This window comes from Mastacembelus armatus, chromosome 1 (genome assembly GCF_900324485.2).
Source record: "Mastacembelus armatus chromosome 1, fMasArm1.2, whole genome shotgun sequence".
Classification (NCBI taxonomy): domain Eukaryota; kingdom Metazoa; phylum Chordata; class Actinopteri; order Synbranchiformes; family Mastacembelidae; genus Mastacembelus; species Mastacembelus armatus.
In genome coordinates, this window is record NC_046633.1 from 23,423,746 (window position 1) to 23,443,363 (window position 19,618).

Here is a 19,618-nt window from a genome sequence, read left to right on the forward strand (position 1 = left end):
CCAGGTAATGTGTTGTGTGCTTGTTTTTTCATTTTCAGGATTTTACTGTATTAAAAATAAAAACGGTCTAAGGCCCAAAGAACAAAACCTCCTTCACACCTCCAGTAATAATCTCAAACACCGCTGTGCCTTAAAACCTGCCATTCAGACCTGCGGCCTTCTTCATTAAATCAATGGAGCGATGCCTCCACCGCCTGGGAGAAGCACATACTGAGCAGGTGTGGCGTTTCCTTTTCTGGACACGAGATGGCGCTGTCACTTCTGCTGCCAACAGTCAACAGGTTAAATTCAGACGCTGAGCAGACTATATGGTTTGGTTTTCAGTAATCCTAAAGGGTGACCTCAGTGGGTCACCCCAGTCACCCAGAGGTAGCAGAGAACTGGAACAAGGAAAAGCTGAGATATTTTATTTTTTACTTACTTGTTTTTTTAAGGAGTCCCTTCGTTTATTCTAAAAGAGCATAGTATCTAACTCATCTAGGTGGCTGCACTGAAACATTACTGGACTACATATAGCCTGTTAGTTTGAAAAAAGACACTTTTTGTGTTTTTTCCTAATAAATCACCTATGAAATCTGAGTCTGGTAGTCAAGTAAACTATAAAAACCTTACTGAGGCGAAACTGCTTCAGAATTTTAGGATTTATCACAAAGATGATGCGAATCAGACTGATGTTAAATTGTGTTTCAGGAGCATATTATCATCACACCGATGTTTGCTTAATCTCATTTTCCCATCCAGGTGGTTAAACTACAGGCTGCTTCAGATAAAGGTGTGGCAAAACACTGCTGCGTTGCTCTCCGTTATTTTCTCTCGCTCATTTGTGTCCGATGCGCCACCAGTGGATGTCGTTGTTCTGCCTGGTGTCACCCCTCGAGAGGAGCCGAGCTGAAGCTGTGCCAAGCAAGATCCGATCCGATCCAGGAGGGAGAGAGAGAGAGAGAGAGAGAGAGAGAGAGAGAGAGAGAGAGAGAGAGCGGGGGGGGGGGGGTTGTGCAAAGACCGGCAGGAGGAGTGGGACTTGACTTGCTATAAGGACACCAGCGACTCTTAAATCCAACCGCTCCTCTGTTTTTACGCAGGAGACTTGAAGAAACAAACAAAATAAGGAAAAGATAAAAGTAGCTCTCAGATCTTTTTAAAATCTTCTCAGGTAAAGTGGGCTTTATTGAATTCTCACATAAACGCCTCTGGTGACTTATATACCAGTGACAAGTGCTAATTGTTGATCAGGCTTTTTTGTATGGGAAATGTTTGTAGACATCCTAAATTGGTGTTTTTGTGTGTGTCATCACCAAACTTTGCTTTATCTCTTTCCCCACGCTCACAGAGACACTTTCGGACCGAGAGACCTACCATGATAAGGGCTGCGGATGTTGTGCTGACTGCGCTGCTCACCGTGGCCCTGTTGTGCCGGAGCGCTCTCGGCGGCCACGGGATGAGCCTGTTTGCGGCGCAGACGTCTCCGCCGGACCCCTGCTACGACGAGCACGGCAACCCGCGGCGCTGCATCCCGGACTTCGTCAACGCCGCCTTCGGGAAGGAGGTGAAGGTGTCCAGCACCTGCGGCAAGACGCCCAGCCGCTACTGTGTGGTGACATCTGCGGAGAAAGGTGACGAGCGCACCAGGAACTGTCACACATGCGACGCCTCGGACCCGAAGAAGTACCACCCTCCGGCGTACCTGACAGACCTCAACAACCCACACAACCTCACCTGCTGGCAGTCCGAGAATTTCATTCAGTCCCCGCAAAACGTCACTCTGACTCTGTCCTTGGGCAAGAAGTTTGAGGTCACATATGTGAGCCTGCAGTTCTGCTCTCCCCGACCTGAATCCATGGTTATTTACAAGTCCATGGACTACGGGAAAACTTGGGTACCCTTTCAGTTCTACTCGACCCAGTGCAGGAAGATGTACAACAAGCCCAACAGAGCCGTTATCACGAAGCAGAACGAGCAGGAGGCCGTGTGCACGGACTCCCACACCGACATGTACCCTCTGACCGGCGGCCTCATCGCCTTCAGCACGCTGGACGGCAGGCCGTCGGCGCACGACTTCGACAACTCTCCGGTGCTGCAGGACTGGGTAACGGCCACCGACATTAAAGTCATCTTCAGCCGCTTGCACACTTTCGGTGATGAAAACGAGGACGATTCGGAGCTGGCCCGGGACTCGTACTTCTATGCCGTGTCGGACCTGCAGGTCGGCGGGAGATGCAAATGCAACGGGCACGCATCTCGGTGCGTAAAGGACCGGGATGGCAGTCTGGTGTGTGAGTGCAAGCACAACACCGCAGGGCCGGAGTGCGACAGGTGCAAGCCCTTTCACTATGACAGACCGTGGCAGAGAGCCACAGCCCGGGAGGCCAACGAGTGTGTCGGTAAGTCAGTCCACTGCCCCCCGCCCCGGAGCCGCTGTGCCTGATGCTGAGCAGGGCTGCATTAGTTTACATGCAGGACAGATTTTACTGGAGGTGGCTGGAAGGAGTGATGATTTTAAGACAAACTGTCGGCTAAGACAGAAATATTTTGTAGTTACAGAAAAAAGACACTGTCAGGGGAACAGATGTCTTACATGTGTTGGCCATCCAAGAGTGGGATTAATGGTGTTTGACATGATGTAGCATGATAATAGTAACTCTAATAATAATTATTTTAATTATAATATTTTTGTGACTGATTTTACAGCTACACTTAATTAAACCAAAATTTAAAGATTGCCTTTAAACGAAACCACACCACGCGTCACGTTTCTCTGATATTATGGCGCACGTCCACGAACCTTAAAATTGGGTTCAGTCACATGCAACATGAAAATGTAGTTTGAAAATCCATTTGGCTTGTTACAGGCCTCAGTGGAGGGTTTTAAACCACCTCAAGCGGGACCATGGAGCCTGATCAGAACATTTCTCAGAGCTGCACAATAAAGCGACGCCTTTTAATGTACTTGAAAATCTTTGGTGAATGAACCCAGATCTTTTTTTAATTATCACAATAATTTTCCACATTAAAATCAATGATGGAAAGTTGCATCGGAGTGTCAAGCGCTGTTGCAAACTACAAAAATCTAGATTCATTATTACTTATTATTTATTACTTACTATAAATTCTTGCAATTCATTATTCTATAGCATATAAGGAAATTATTATTAAAGACTTGAAGTGGGTGAAAATCACAATGATTTTATTGCAGGGTTTATTAATTATAAGTAATTAATATAATAGCAGTGTAAAATCCTTTAATTTGGAGAGTTTTATAATTGTTGTTGACACTATTCATCTAAAATAATGACAAAGGCAAGGGACAAATATCAGCCTGAGGAAATGCGCACTGAGGCATCAGCAGAAAAAACAATCTGTGTTTTCAATCTTGCAAAAAAACAGGTGTTACATAAAAAAAGTAGTAGACCTGTGATCATATCTGTGCTGCTGGGCCAGAATGATTTATCAGCTGCCAAGTGATCAACGTGATCAAAGTTGAAGAAGTGTCAGTAGATGTGTTTTATTACAGGTTGGCAAAGGTATATGATCCTGCAGGTTACAGTGCATGTAATGCCAGGTTTCTGTCCATTTCAGTCCTTTACTTAAACGACAAACAAAGAGAGAGAATAACAAAAGAAGCCAATGGGAGTTGACTGAAAAATAGTTTGCACAGCTTAATGAAATTGGTGAATTATGTTGCTTTAATAGAAGAAGGATATAGGATCACAAATTTTGTGGTGAGACTGGGATTTAAAATCATGTGGACTTTGTTACGTATCAAGTAACCTGTCAAGTCCCTAAAACGTATTTTTCGTGTTACTGTCTGATGACCAACTATGTATATGCCTAATTTCCCTGAAGATTCACTTTTTTTTTCTTTTTTTTTACTTTTAAGATTTAAAAAGGAAAAGCTTTAATCAGGATCCTTTGGACTGCAGGTTAACAAAGAGTTACAGTAATTTGATGTTTACGCAGCTGAGGCAGAAAAATGTTAACATGACTGAAACTAAAACTTCATACTATGTGACTATTATGACTCCTGAGGTGTCATAATGTGAATGAAACCAGCGCATAATTTGTTAGTCTTTACATATCATTGTCTAGTAACTAGTTCCAGTTTTCCACTTTTTAAATACAGATGCCGATCAACTCTACAGATTAATTCTCACTCTATCTAGTGTTCAATTTAATATCAGTAACACTATTTCTGAGTTTTACAATTTACATATGTGTAATCTTTAAAAGCTCGCTCTGCAGAGCAAATACAAAGCCAAGAGAGATACAGAGTAAATTGTTGGCACTGATAATTGATTATATATAAAACTCTCATGAAAACCTTCTACAAAATAATGACCATATTAGAAACTCTCTACTGACTGCTTTGGTGAAAATCCCAACATTAACACAATACACAAATATTTCAGCACCAAAGGAAAAAGCCTGTTGCTCAACTCTTGAATTTATATAAGTGATTCTTTTAACTTTAGACAAAATACTTGACATTGTATAAAACAATTCACCTACTGCACACACCATGCTGTCAGTTCAGTAGTTAGTTTTCAACATCAAGAAGGTTATGGACATGTGTGTGTGTGTGTGTGTGTGTGTGTGTGTGTGAGCCGGCGTAAACACCAAGTGTTGAAGAATAAAGTGAACAGTGGAGGACGTGACATGAATGTGTGTGTTTGGAGATCAGATTGTCACTTGAGCGTGTGATGTTTCACCACACCTTAATGACAGCATCATGAGTGTCACTGGACTCATAAGGATGCAGTTATCAGAAACGTGTTTCTGCGTGCAATAACAGATCTGGTGCTGCGTGGGGCCGGAACTGATGTCAGCTGTTACTGACTCCACCGATATTCCCTGAACCTCTCTCAGTGCCAGAAAAACAAAACCGCAAAAATAAACTTTTCACAAAAGCGCATTTGAACACTCAGGCCTGTATCTGTTTTCGTGTTGAAGTGCACTTTGCTGATTGCTTCCATCAGGATGCTAGAGGACACTCACACTCTTGAGTGCACACCTAGATCCATTTTCGTTATTGAATCCTAATGCAGTGACATAAAGAGCCAACAGCACAGGCACAACAGAGACCTGTTTCTGTCTTAGTGTAGACAGCAAAGGCAGAAAGAGCAATCTGACAAAATGAAGGATGCACTGTGGTTTGTCAGAAGGCTTCCAATCTAAATAATGACCCCCTCAACAGGACCTTTTAATTATCAGTGTAAACTAACCATAAATGTATATACTGTATATTTTTTCAGTTACCCACTTCCAGGTTTGTGCAATTTACTGGACATCTTGGACAAAAGAAAAAGAAAAGACAGTGTCTTGAATAATTGAAGAAGATTAGAAAGTCAGCTCGAAGGCAAGTAGAAGGAGAGGACCAGCACTGCACTGCATGGAGAGGCAGGGACAGGCAGTGGGAAGGGCTGGAGATATAGAGACAATCATAGCAAAGGAGTAGAGGGACATTTCCATGGCATGTGGGCCTGTAGATCATGTCCAGTATGTATCCAGTACGTCCTGTACCTTCCTGCTCACATGCATCTGACTGGCAGGGAGTAAACGTGGTGCAGAAAAGTTGATGTGGTCGATCTTATACTCATTAAAATAATTGCATTTTAAAGCCCCAACAACTTGTCTAGAAGAAAAAAATATATCTTAAGTAGTTTTTATGCCTTGTGATATGTGGGTGTGGGTCCACTTTGGGTCTATTAGGGGTAAAAACATCAAAAAAATCTCAAGGAGGTCTACTAACTAGATGAGACTGTTAACTCAAACATAATGCTCAAACAAACACATGTTAACACTTAAAAACAGCTGTGCCCATGCTGATGTTTGGCGGTGTGGTTTGATATCTTTTTTGGATTACTACCCCAACTATTAAGGGGGTTTTAATATTAAAAGACCACTGGTATTTGATAGCAGCAAGAATCAATTTGGGGATTTATTTTTTTCAGTTTCTCTGACATGTTGGTGCTAAACTTTGTCACCAGGTTTCAACAATCCAGCACAGTGAAGGCAAATATGTAGATTGGACCAGAATGCAACGAATACATGCTGCGATCATACCAGTGCCCCAATCTGGGATAGAACAAAAGGTGCCGTGGTTTGTTTCTATCCAAACACCTATTAGAGCAGGGGTATGCTCATATTTTATGAAAGCACAAACTGCAGAAACTGAGAATTCAGGTTTACATCATAAAGCTATCAACAAAGACAACTATCCAAGGAGCTAAAGACTAACAATGTGTGACAGACTATCTGCACTCAGGTCGCAGAACAAAGGGCTGAATCAGCTGTACTACGTTTGTATTTTTGCACCAGCGAATCACTCTGCCTTTTTTGCACATACAATAAAGAAGAGGTGCTTTTCAATTACAATGCATCAAGTCAGAAGGACGACAGAGATGTTCTAGATGTTCACCTTTCCTCAGGTGTGTGTCCATGCTGTCATGTTCGTTTGGTGCCCTTCAGTCATGACTGAAGGTCTGGTTAATATTTGAGCAGCTCACCGTGCGCCTTTATAAACCGGCCTCCTTCATCTTCAAAGGTAGCGCCATGATGCGTTCTTAGTGCCGCTCATGGCAAACAAAGCTGGGAATAAAGTGCCTGAGTAGCTTTGCACTTTGCACTGTCTTTCTGTTCCTCACCTTCACTTCCTTAGTCAGAACTAATGTCTTTCTTCTGACATGCACACAGACACACCCACACACACACACACACACACACACACACACACACACTTTCACTATTTCCTGAAAACTTACTCCAAACCTAACCATAATCCCTGTACTAGACTTGCCTAACCCTAACCCTAAACTAAGTCATCATTCTAAAATGTATTAATTTACATTTTGGAGACAGAAGGATATTAGCTCCCCACAATGCAACTGAATACATAGATGTATGTCCCCAACACATATACCAGCCAGTTTTCTTCAGGTCTTTAGCCACAAGTTCAAACGGGGGAATGGCCTCTCTCTCACTTCAAGAACCTCTATCCCTGAGCTCTTATCAGTGTTTGTGACTCATTTTGTAAATTGCTGCAAAAATAAGTTGCACATAGTCCAGACAACCATCTCACCCTAATGTTTGGGATTCAGAGACCTGTTATGTTTCTCAAAAAGACAGAAAGATGGCCACTGAGCCAACACATACTGTAAGCAAGGCTGTCAGTATGGTATACTGGATTAATAAAGTACTTCTTCTTCTTCTTCTTCTTCTTCTTCTTCTTCTTCTTCTTTTTCTATACCAAGTGCTGTAAGAGGAAAAACTAAAAAAGACAGCCAGAAAATATATAGACAAAACCACACATGTGCAGTCAGAAGGCAAAACAAACTTTCTGTAGCATGTTTTGGGCTCACAGGAGAATCTGCAGGCCTGCACATACGTGTTGAAATGTCTCATGAGAGGCTGTTGGTCAATTTTAACTACTAGCATTAATTAACTACTAGCATTGGAAGTAGTGAACTTTTAGCCTTTGTCAACAATCACAGCTGCTGTCACAGTGCTGCCACCCTGACAGTATGAACTGTGCATGCACTGATAATATAAGTGGTTATATTAGTTTATAAATCTTAGAGGGGACAGGAGACACATGAGTAATTGTCCTCAGCACATATGTGTGAGAAATTGCTGCATTTGTGTCTTTTTATATAGGACAACAATAATTACTACATAAAAGGATTTTATAAACTGGAGCCCTTGTCTAACCACATATTGCCAGGAATGAAATATTTCGTAATCATGACATTTTATGCTCAAATGGAAGCAGTAGATATGACAAATACTGCAAATACCATTGAGCGTGTTGAAGTTATTAATGGCAGTGTTTGGTAGCAGCCTATTTTGAAGCTCACTGTTGCTTGTCATGAAGCCTGTTCAAGAAGCAGTTCAGCTTTGATGGAACTGCAGTTTTCCAGATATTATAGAGTTTGACAGGTGTTTGAAGAGCTGAAATGGGTTTATATCAAAAAATGTTTGAGGATAATATTCAGAGGAGAGAGGTGGAGCAGATGCAGAGTTGTGACTAGAAAGCGTCTGTGTTTGCACTCAGAAAGAAACAAGTAAGGCTGCCACCATTCATGAAGCTAAAATAAGATCTAAAACACGTCTGTAACTGTGTTTTACTAGAGCAATCAGCATGTTGCCCAGTATTAGTGTCAAATGAAGACAGATCATTTCATTACAATAAGTTTCACCAGTTTTGACAAAGCTCAGGTCACACTGCTTGGCCTGGTGGATTGTGTTCAGTTGTCAGAAAAGATACAAATCTGTTCTGAAATTGCACAGCATGTGTGTCGGTTGTTCAATTGATGGTCCTCTGGGCAAAGTGAACATTTCTGTGGCCGTGGTTTTGTTTCATTGCTTTGGCTACAACACATAATGCAACACAGATCCTTCTCACAGTGTGAGTCTGCATTTTTTGCCAGTGTCTGAGTCCATGTGTGAGCGTGTGCACGCAGGTCTTTGTGCATGTGCTCGTACCAGAAATGGAACCTCGACCTTGTTTTTGAGAAAGAGTTTGGTAGGAAGCCATATTGCCTCTGAAGGAAAGCCATGTTGAGCTCACTTCCTCATGTCACCCTCACTGGAGGTTGAAGTCACTCTGGACTGTTGCTGTACAACATCAGCCAGGCAGAAACTCTGATTATCATCATTAATATCCCCTCCTCTTGTTATGATCAGAACAAAACAAACTCTATGTGTGTGTGTGTCTTAAAATGTTTCCATCCAAACTGTGGCACACTCTTCCAGCAGCTGGTGATAATTGGTCCGGCCAATCAGATCCAAGTAGATGTTGTTTCCACGTTTTTCTGTTCTTCAAACACAGCACTGCTCTTACTCAATATTAGCTGCACCCTGCAAAGTAGCTCACATACACACACTTCCATGCAGTGTTTTTACACTGTCAGGTATATTCTCAGGAGAGGAATTTAGGATTTTAGCATTCTGGTTAATCTTTCTCAAACAGACACAGATATGAAAAGAGTTTCTTTACAGCGATGACAGCTGTTTCATTATTTTTACTGGAATTAAGAGTGTAGAGAGCTCGACCGCAGCCTGTCTCCTACCAAAACAGTGTTCAAACATGACTAGGATGGCTCCCAAACATCTGTAAAAGTGCAGCTAGCTGTGGCAGAAAAGGTGGTTGAAGTACTTGAGGGACACGGCCAATGCTCGTACTGTGCAACCGCAAGCACACAGACATATACAGACACACTGCTCAACAAGTTGCTCCCCATGTTTAATTCCCTCCAGACACAAGATGCTCAGCTCAGTCTCTGTTGATACCTGTTCCTGTCATCTGCAAGTTACCTGTTTATATGTGTGTGTACGTGTGTGTGTGTGTGTGTGTGTGTGTGTGTGTGTGTGTATGTATGTATGCAATCCTTGTGTCAACTTCCATAATGTTTTCCTTCTCTGCCAATAGGCCTTGACGTTACACAGTGTATTCTGTTCTTTTGCAAACTCTGTATGTGTGTGAGGGCAAAAAAGAGAAAGAAATTGTGCAAGCATGTGTGAGTATGTCTCTTAATCTGTGCTGTCTGCCAGTGGGTGTTTACGCAAACAGTAATTCTGTGCAGGACGTGAGCAGCTTTTCAGTGCTGGAGGAGACATCTGTTAATGAATTAATTGCCGACTTGATGCTGTAGTGAAAGCTCGTCTTAACCGAGGGAGGATCTGTGTGTGCTGCGGGTTTAGCATGAACCGCAGGATGGGTGTGTGTGTGTGTGAGAGAGACAGAGAAAGAGGTGTTTCTGTGTAATGGAAAAGGTTTGGTTTGAGTGGGTATCAGATGATTAAGTGTAATTAAAACCCACGCCAGACAACATCGGTAGTGTGTGTTCACACATTAGATACAATCCACTCAAGTGTTTCACTCATCAGCTCCATTAATCACAGTCCGCCTGTCTATCGAATATATCATGCAGCCACATTTACACCATGTCACCCACAGGTGAGAGAGGACAATCAGACAGGCAGTCTGCCCCAGTTTACTGGAAATGAACAGCAGAAAATGTTGAGGCAATGAAGTTAAGCTTTTGAGATATGCTGAATGATAAAAAGTTGTTGTTTTTATTCACTTTAGATACAAGAACAGCTGGACTCAATCTGTGCATAAACAACATGAAGAGGTTTACTGATTGTCGCTATTGTTTTTCAGTTATGCTCGATTATTATCCCCAGAAAAATTCAATGCTGTCAGACTTCTCAAGGCACAAAAACAGCTTTAACATTTTTCATCACATCTTGGAAAACGTAGTAGGGCATGATGACAATGATACTGCTGGAAGATACATTCAGGATTGATGGTTAATGTGAGACTTGTAATGTAATGGACTCCACTGCTCTTTCATTTGATTTCAAACTCGAGTTTAGCAAAGCAACACAACCGCTGACAGTTCGGCTGGAGATCCAGTTGTGTTTTGCTCACAGTGATCACATAGACCACTAGTCTAAAGCAGAGATGAGGAACGGGCTACAGAGGTCCAGATTCACACAGCTCTCTCCAGAGCCACAACAGGCTTTGTACAGTTTTTTTCACATATGCAGTAATACTCCCCGAGATGTATAAACAGACTTTGATATGTAAATTGGAGTGGAGTTTCCCATTAAGCCCGCCAGTTTATGCACAAGCTAGCATCACTCATTCAGCCAGTCATTAGGTTTGAAACACCCTATTAGCACAATCCTTATTCCGGTCTCTCTTGTTAACACGTGGCCATAACGTGACTATGTAGTGTAGCATCTGTGAGAGGGTGCCTGAGTCCATGCATGTGTGTGAGCTCATGTATACAGACAGCATTGGCAGGGTTTTGGAGTTAAAAAGCAGCAAGCATGCGTTTATGAGACCTGATCCAGCAGTGCTGTAGAGGATCAGGTCTGATGACCTCAGCACCTCTGTGTGGCAGCACGTCACTAGAGCAGGGCGAGTGTTTGCAGCCAAAACAAATATATAATCTGGACTGTAGGTAACCACAGACGGTAGAAGCCAGAATTAAGAAAACAGCATCATTCTCCTGTTCATTGGGCTGTGGTTGCAGTGATTAGTTACTGCAATATTAATGAGATTAAACATACACTCTTTGCATGTTGCATTCCTTCATATACTCTCACCTGGACGAAATACATCACAACAAGTCCTGAAACGTCTGCCGCAAGTGGTGTTACATTATGCTACAATTACCCAAGTCTGTTCACACTTAAAAATGAAAGCCTTGGCACAGCTTGTTACAACTCTTCCAAAATCTGCCCGTAGCTGATAGGGCCATACCAGCATCAGTAACAACAATAAAAAACAGATACTCACTTATGTGTGTGTGTGAGTGTGTGTGAAAGAGCGGGGAAAATAAAAGAGAAGAAGGCTTTTGTATTTGTTTGAAAGTCCTGGCAAAAACCTCTCCGAGAACAGTCGCACTACTCGCCGACAGGACCACCTAGCAGGAGCGTGAGCACATCTAGTCCAAAGCAGGGGTCCTTAACACTCACAGCTATAGATGATTAATGGCTGGATGAAGTTACGTGTCCACACAGCACCCTACGGTGTCGTTCACAGCGTCGCCTGCTGTTTCTGTGGCACATTGCTTTCGTCATCTGCGTGAACTGCAACCAGCTGGAAACTCTCTTCTCTCTGAGGAATAAAGTGTCTGCAGTGGTTAATTAAGTGTAAATACTCAAACTGTAGATGTAGATGAAGCCACAGATCCAGAGTTAGTCTTTAATGTCAGATAGAACTGAACTGGTGTAGGTGAATATGTTCTTATACCTTTATGCTTCTTCTACATATCTTTCCCTTCTCACACACTCACATACACTCACAAAGTTGGAGAGAGCACCTGTGACAGATCAGGCAGAGCTAAACAATTTCATTTTGCGTCAAACATGCTCACACACTGCCAGAAAAAAAAGCTTCCCTGGAATTCCTCTCGTGTGTGTGTGTGTGTGTGTGTGCGTGTGTGTGTTGTTGAATAGCTGACGGTGATTTATCACCAATGTCTTTGTCTTTCCCATATAAGTCATGGCACAGTCTGTATGTGAGTGTGTGAGTGTGTGTGTGTGTGTGTGTGTGTGTGTGTGTGTGTGTGTACCACCAGAGGTTTGTAGCACTCGGTCGTCATGGATGCCTTCAAGTCACTGTTGTGTTTCTGAGTGTGTGGGCCTCTGATTGTCTATATAACAGATGCTTTTTACATGTAGCTTTGTTCTCATGGATGGCAGCCTGCTGGATCAAACAAGCTGCTAAATAAAGCTGCCTTAACAGCAGGTTGACACAGTTGCACAAAGAGATCTCAGTCAGCAGAGGTCAGTACAAAGTAGACAGATTTACAATAAACCTGAGGAAAGTACACAAGCTGTGCTTTCTCTGAGGTTGGTGTGTGTGATTTCTAAAGAAAACTAAACAAATTGTTGGAATTATGTCATGAAATAGACTCATGTTTGCAGCTGAGTCATGATGGCTGGAACAATATTAGACAGGGGTTTAAATCTAATTCTGTGTCCAATCCATGTATTAAGTTTCATTGTGAATGTTATGTTTACTTCTCACGTAGCTGAGCTACAGCTCATTTCTTGATCTACATCAATATGATTATATTTAAGATGATGAGATTTTCTTGAGAGAAAGTAACATCAAAGTGTGTGTGTGTGTGTGTGTGTGTGTGTGTGTGTGTGTGTGTGTGTGTGTGTGTGCGTGTGTGTGTGTGTGTTTGGCTGTGTGAAGGGGAATGCAGACTTCTGGGAGGGTTTGAGGGGTCATCTCAATTTGCCAGGGGTTATCCCAGGTTAATCCATCACTCATTACCTCTCACAGATAACACACATCAGTGGGGTGAGGGGCTGCTAATTCACACTTTCTCTCTTTGCTTCTTATTCTCATCATCTTATGCAGGAACTTGCGATGTTCACTCAAGAGAGAGAGAACAGCTGAAAGAATAAAGCCATTGCCAACACATTTTCTTTTTCAGCAACCCTTTCCCTTTTGCTCCCTCTTGGACAATGCAACCAATTAATTAGGCTTGTTTCCAGCCAAGAGCAGCTCTGAAAGCACTGCCATCAGCTGGTTTAACTCCTCTCCATTACTGGAATAAAGGAAGCAGAAAGAGAAACTATAGAGGTGAACTGGTGAGAGAAAGACATAGAGACCCAGTGAGAGTGAAGGAGTGAGAGCGAAAGAAATAAAAGAAGCGGGCACACAGATGAAGATGGAGAGAGGCTCTTGACTCAGTGTGCTACCAGTAAATACAATGTAAATAGCTTCCACTGCTGCTGGTTCTCGGGGTTGCAGGATCAGGCTTCCACTATAGTGGTAATGGCCGATGTGTGTCTGTGCATGTGTGTCTGTGCGTGTGTGTGTGTGTGTGTGTGTGTATGTGTGTGTGTGTTTTGCAGGGCTTCTCAGCAGCTGTGGGGACCCCCCTCCTCTAGCTGTGTCAGGTTCCTGTGTGAGTCCCCTCTGCTTCTAATAACAAAAAGCCCATATCACTGGGGGACGACAAAGCAAACAAATGGACCTAATTATGGGGGTCGATAAGGAAATTATAAGAAAATTAAGGCATTAATGGTAATATTTGTGTTATGAGATGATAGTTTGTGGCAAAAATTAATTTCCAAAACGGACCCCTCTGTGTTTTCCCTTAAGCTAAGAGCTGGACCTGAAAGACATGGGGAGAAAAACTTGGCCCCAGTCTGAGTCTCTTTGTCTAACTCACGGGTGTCTAACCTCAAGAGACACTTGCAGATACTGAAATGATTACAATATGTACCAGGTTCCTGCAGATATCCAGATGTCTGTCAGATGATAAAATGCATTTCACCTTTTTTTTTACCCCTGAACTTGTTTTGGTTGTACTTTTATTCTTGTATTTTCTCCAGTGCTGGAAAAGCAGGCCGTTGGCTGGAGATGAAAGTTGAGGTGAAGCATTAGAGATAACCAAACTGTCTCCCAGAGTCTCTGCGGAAACCAGAAAGTGTAGGGTGAAGAAAGAGGTAGATGAATAGATGGACCCAGCCAGAGGTAGCTGTGAGGGAGCCTTCCCCTGATCTGTCAGGGCGCTGTGGGAGTATTAGCAGTAGCTGGCACAATAATAACACATCTACTTGCTGTAAATCTTATTTCACCTGCAAGTCAAAAATTCTGTTGAGCCACAAAATCTTATGGACAATGCAAATTTTGATATTTCAGGGAGAAAATTTGTATTTGTAAGAAATGGCAGGTGCTTTGAGACATCAGCATGACACTTGGCATGACAACTGGCAAAACAGTCTCCAGGTGAAAAGGCTTTAAGGCTTTAACATGCATTTATTTGCCAATGAGGATGTGTGATATGGTTGAAAACTGCAGAAAAAGTGAGTAAGGTAACACTGTTTTTAAGCTACTAAAATACAAAACACTGCGTTATTCTAAACCCTAAATAATCTTATCAGAATAGTTAGTAAGTGCATGGTCAGACAGAAAAAAATAAACATCGCTTCAGCAGTTATGGTTTCAAGCTTGCAGTCTTTGTCCTGCCCTCCTGTTAATTCCACAATTTTCATATCCAAGACCATCGAGCTGCACGGTTTCCACTTTTAGAACAAAAGACAATACTGGGCTTCTGTGAGGGGTTTCCATAGCGGGGGCGGGAAATGAAATTAACTCAGAGCCCCAATAACAAACAAGGTTGGTGAAAAAATAAAGAATGAGGCGATCACAAACAAAGATAGAAGAAAAAAGAAACAGAAGGGTGGGATTTAAGGAAAAGAATAACAGTGGCTAGTGTTCGGATTAGGGTTAGAGTTAAGGTAACCCTTGCTGCCTCGGCCAGTGACCTCATCGGAAATGACACCTCTCTCTCCAGTGCAGAGGATTTCATATTGAAGACACAACAGTGTAGATTAGAGTGGAATAGGCAGGTTGTGAATGTGATGACAGCGAGTGTTTGCCCAGATGTGAAAATAAATATTTGAAACAGGTGCATTTAGAAATATGCAAAAATAAAAATCTTGACAGCATGATTTTACTGCTTCATAAATCAGCTTCAAGATGTTAAAACAATAAAGCTGCACTAAGAGGTCAAAGTATTTTCTGAAGTCATTTTCATTAGATTAAGTTTAAGTGGCCTATTTGACAATTATGGTCTATTTTCCTGGTCCAGTGACCAGCACAATCATCCTGTAGTTGAGAGTCAATCTCCTGCCAGAGCAAATATGAAGAAATATCTCCAAAATCGGTAACACACAGGGGGTAATATTATTCTTGGCATAAATTACACAAGCACTTGCATATTTCATTGGGAAGCACAGTGTTCATCAGCCAGAGAGATAAGAATATTTGCAATGTTTGGATGGGAACTTGTTACACCCTTACAACAATAATCTGTTTAGCTTTTTGAACTCCTCTTCCTCAGCTTTTCCACCAGGTTCCTTGGCAACAACGTCAACGTTAGACAGTTCCTCACCTCAATGTGTGATAAGGAACAGTGCAGGAATTAGTGTGTCGTTTCTGCAAGGCAGAAAGTGAAGGTGTGGAGGTTGGGGTGGTGTGTAGGTGGGTATTCTAGTATTAGACAGAATATCATCACATCACAGATGTCCAATTAAAGTAGCTATGATCATGACCTAACTGAGCCATACCTTAGTGATACGTTACTCACCATCATTTTGGTCTTTCTTTAATGTTAACTATACTATGGTTGCCTTGTAGCCTGAGATTTATGAATGTAAAACATTTTGTATGTTGGTTCTAGCAGCAGTGGAATTTATTTGAGTATTCTAGTCTTTCAAGGTATTTGTGTTTGACTTATTTTCAAGCCTATAAAATACTTTACTAAAATACTTTACTGATTAAAGAATCAAAGATTGACTGTAGGGCATGAATAATTCTGCCATCACCAATAATGAAGAATACTATTTATACTTAAATGAAAATAATACTATGTACATTATGACTAGGGCTAGTTTACATGTTGACTACTACTACATTTGAGTGTGTTTTGCGTTATAAAAATCTAGACTTTCTAGACTTATTAATAAATTACTATTTATTTTTGTCATAGTAAATACAATATTGTAAATAAAATGTATAAGGAGCTGAAAGATCTGGATTACTCAAAGGGTTTTACAGTTTCTGTTTTCGATCATGTAATTCTTGCTGTAATTTATTTTGCTATAGAAGTGTGTGTCAGACAGTTGTTTTTTCTATCTCATATATATCTGTCTTAGCGTTGGGTCAGTCTTCTTTCGGTTTTCCTCAATCAGCTGGTCCAAGATACTGTATGTCATGCTGCTTCTTATGTCTCTCAGAAGTGTATATTTTACCTCTACAACGTTGAACTGCTTTAAGCTTTCAAAAAGACTTGAGACAAATTACTAATCAATAACTTCTTTTCATCTTGTATTTAGAAAACACATTAACCTCCGATTTCATTTCCTTTCCACAAAAATAACACCTTCCTTGTTCTCTCAGTTTCAACTTGCACTTGCTATGTTATTAAAAATAACCACTGTCACATTATTAGTGCCGCAAAATTGTGCTTTCCTTTCAAAATGCAGCATTTACTCTCAGCGTGTGTCAGGCATTTGCTTGCTCTGGCAAAGACCAGTCCACCTCTCGTTAATTGCCCTCTACCGACGACTAAATTACCATGAGGTTTGGTGTTTCTGGATCAGAGGGGTCTCTTTTCCTCCATCTCCCCTTCCCAAACTGTATCCTTCCTCTCTGAGTCAGAAGTGTCACATTTGGTTAAAAAATGCTCTCCGTTTTTTTTTTTTTTTTTGGCTTCCTCTAGAAAAAAAAAACCCTTGATGGACTACTGTTCCAACTTTGCAATTAAAAAGGAGAAGAATGATAGATAGAGATAGATAGAGAAGATATGTGCATGTGTTTGCATGTGTGTGCAGCACAGCAGTGTATATGAACCGCCGAGCATGCTTGCATGTGTGCAGGAGGACCTAATTGGTATTAAGCAGTAGGCACTGTGCCACTGCAGTAAAAGTGGTTCTGGAGCCAGTACAGTAAAAACATCTCTGCTCCATCAGTGTCAGAAACAATCTGCATGGACCAAACCAGCTGCCACCCTGCCTGAAAACACAGAAACTCTGTCTGCTGGAGCTGCGGCAGGACGGACACTTTTTTACTTTTATTGACAAAATATTAAATTCAGACATTAATTGCATGCTGTGTACTGTTGTGTCATGCCATTTCCATTATTAGTTTTCAAATAAACAATAAAGGGTATGGCATAAAATCCTTCATGATTTTTGATGATATAATCAGATGAAAAGGGTATTAAATTAATATATTATAAGAAATCCTAGAAGTTTTAGATTTTATATATATATTTTTCATATATATTCAAAATTGTCTAAATTAAGGTCATATTTCATTTAAAAATGTATTCTGTAATATTCTGTAATAACAAAAGCTAGTCTGAGGGATGCATTTGGGATATAAAATGGGAACTTTTCTTAGCTGTAAATTTCAAATGTAAGATCTGATTGACTTTGTAGGAGTTGTAGGACCTGGAATGAATGTGAGCTGCTCTGGAAAACAACAGTAAATGTGTTGGATTTGCATTCATAGCATCATGTTCCTGATGATCTTGGATTCACGCTGAGGTTGAAATACAGAATTGACGTCTTTTTAGAGCCCAAAGACCATTTGCCATAAAAGTGATGCATATGCATGCACACACTCTTGCCACATTTTGATCCTTTGATCCTCTCCTTCTCTCTGAAACGTGTTTCATTATTTGGCCTCAGCACTTGCTGTAACTGTGCATACACTGACTTTGCCCACAGGTTCACAAGACATCCATATTTATATGAAGCTCAAGTCTGTTCTTCAGTAGGGAGTCTGAGAGATTATAAGCAATTATGATCAATTCACAAAATTGCCAAGCATTGGCGCCGAGTCATCGTTAATCTTATCCTGCAGCATGTAGGTAACTGTAGAGGTCAAACAGTGTGTGCAGGGTCATTGTGGTCTTCGGCTCTGTGAACTTTATATCTTCAGTCTGGCACGCTCTTTTTTCTTTGTGAGCTCATCTCTCCACATGCAGCTCCATCCCCTACTGCTCTACCAAGAAAAATACCTGTGCTGTGAAAGAAGCACTGCATGTTGCCTGCACCACACTCCGCTTGTGATCTAAAGCACCCACTGTGCATGATTTTCCATGCCCTCACACACTCAAAGATATAGGCACTGAAGCCAGTTTGAGAAATTTGGGTTATGAGTTAGGAGTGTGCAGTGTTACAAATGGATGAGAGCTGAGGATGATATAAGAAGAAGGGGAAGCCAAAAAAGAGGACAATAAATGTGTCACAGAAGTGAAGGAGCTTGGCTCAGATTTATAGCTTCCAGCGGCTTCCTGCTTACTCTGTCCTCTGAATCAGAGGCTGTGGTTGACTAGAAGTCAAAAATACAGACACACACACAGTCGAGTCTCACAATAGTTGTGAGGACACTCACAGACATAATGCATTCCCTAACCATCACAACTAAATGCCTAACCCTATCCCTAAAATCAGTCTGAAATCTACTGTAGCTGGATAATTACATATTGCTCCTATAGTAAAGGGCACAGTTTGGTGTGTTTGACATTTTTCTAACCTTTATCCATGCAACAATTTTTTTCTTATGTCCAAGTACTAGGTGGCGTTTTGTAGCTAGATTTCAATCATCTTCAGGTTTTCTTTGTGTTGCCCAGTTTCTGATTTCAGGCACTTTGTGCTTAAGCTTGCTATTGAAGACATTCATCAGGACAGTTTAGAAAAAACTGCAATGTGATGCACAAGCAAGCATGTTTAAATAAAACACCTCTAAAATGCCTGTTTCCACAGTAAACACTTGTATTTAGAGTAATCAGACATGGCTGGTGAGACTATTTGTTTTTTATTGCAACCTGGTCCTGAGCCAAACCTGCTCCCTGACAGTCTTAATAGTAATTGACAGGTTGTAAAAGAGCTACAAAAGTTCAGGCAGCTAAGAACTTCAGTTCATTCTGAGTTTTACCAGGAGGGACAGATAGAAGGTCGGAGGAAGAGCAGTGTCTTTTTTTAGAGACTGTCTAGATGATATTTATTCCTTTTCCGTTCCATCTCATCACTCCTCCATTCTCCTTTGCTACTATATTAACTTATGCTGCAGTAATTCAAACTCCTCTTCTGTCCTGTCTTCTCTTCTCCTCCTCTCTCTCCTCTCCCATTTGACTGCCCAATTGAAGCCGTTTTCATGGCTTATAAATTTTATAGAGAAATTTGTCTCAGAGTCAGCGCACTACTCACTAATGATATTTGCAGCTGGGAAGGCCCAGTTTTCCCTAGAGGAATAAGGAAAAGAGGGAAGGTCACGGTCCATTTTGGAGGAGTGGTAACTTAGTGATGGGACTTCACAAAGGAATGTATGGGGGGTGTGTGTGTGAAGGTCAAAGGTTTCCCACCTGCTTAGCATGGCCATGGTGCTGTGGTTGTTAATGAGGCTGCAATTAAACAGTGTTGAGCAGAGCTTGAATTAGCCTTTCACTGTCCAGCCAGTGAGTTTGTGTGGACTCTGCCCATGAGCATTGGCAGATATTTTCCACTGTAGCGAACAGTTTGGGACAATGACAGGGATTACATGTTATCGGATAACACAAATGATGGACTC

At 41.5% G+C, this 19,618-nt stretch overlaps 1 protein-coding gene across 2 annotated transcripts in view; it reads left to right on the forward strand.

Annotated features, from left to right (window-relative positions):
- Positions 1-1,014: 1,014 nt before the first annotated feature.
- Positions 1,015-19,618, forward strand: part of ntn1a (netrin 1a) — a 59,298-nt gene continuing 40,694 nt past the window's right edge. For both annotated transcript variants that reach the window (XM_026303990.1, XM_026303991.1), the window contains exons 1-2: positions 1,015-1,153; positions 1,331-2,381. In XM_026303990.1, the coding sequence (XP_026159775.1) occupies positions 1,358-2,381 (1,024 nt within the window). In that variant the 5' untranslated portion in view covers positions 1,015-1,153; positions 1,331-1,357. The remainder of the gene's footprint in view (positions 1,154-1,330; positions 2,382-19,618) is intronic.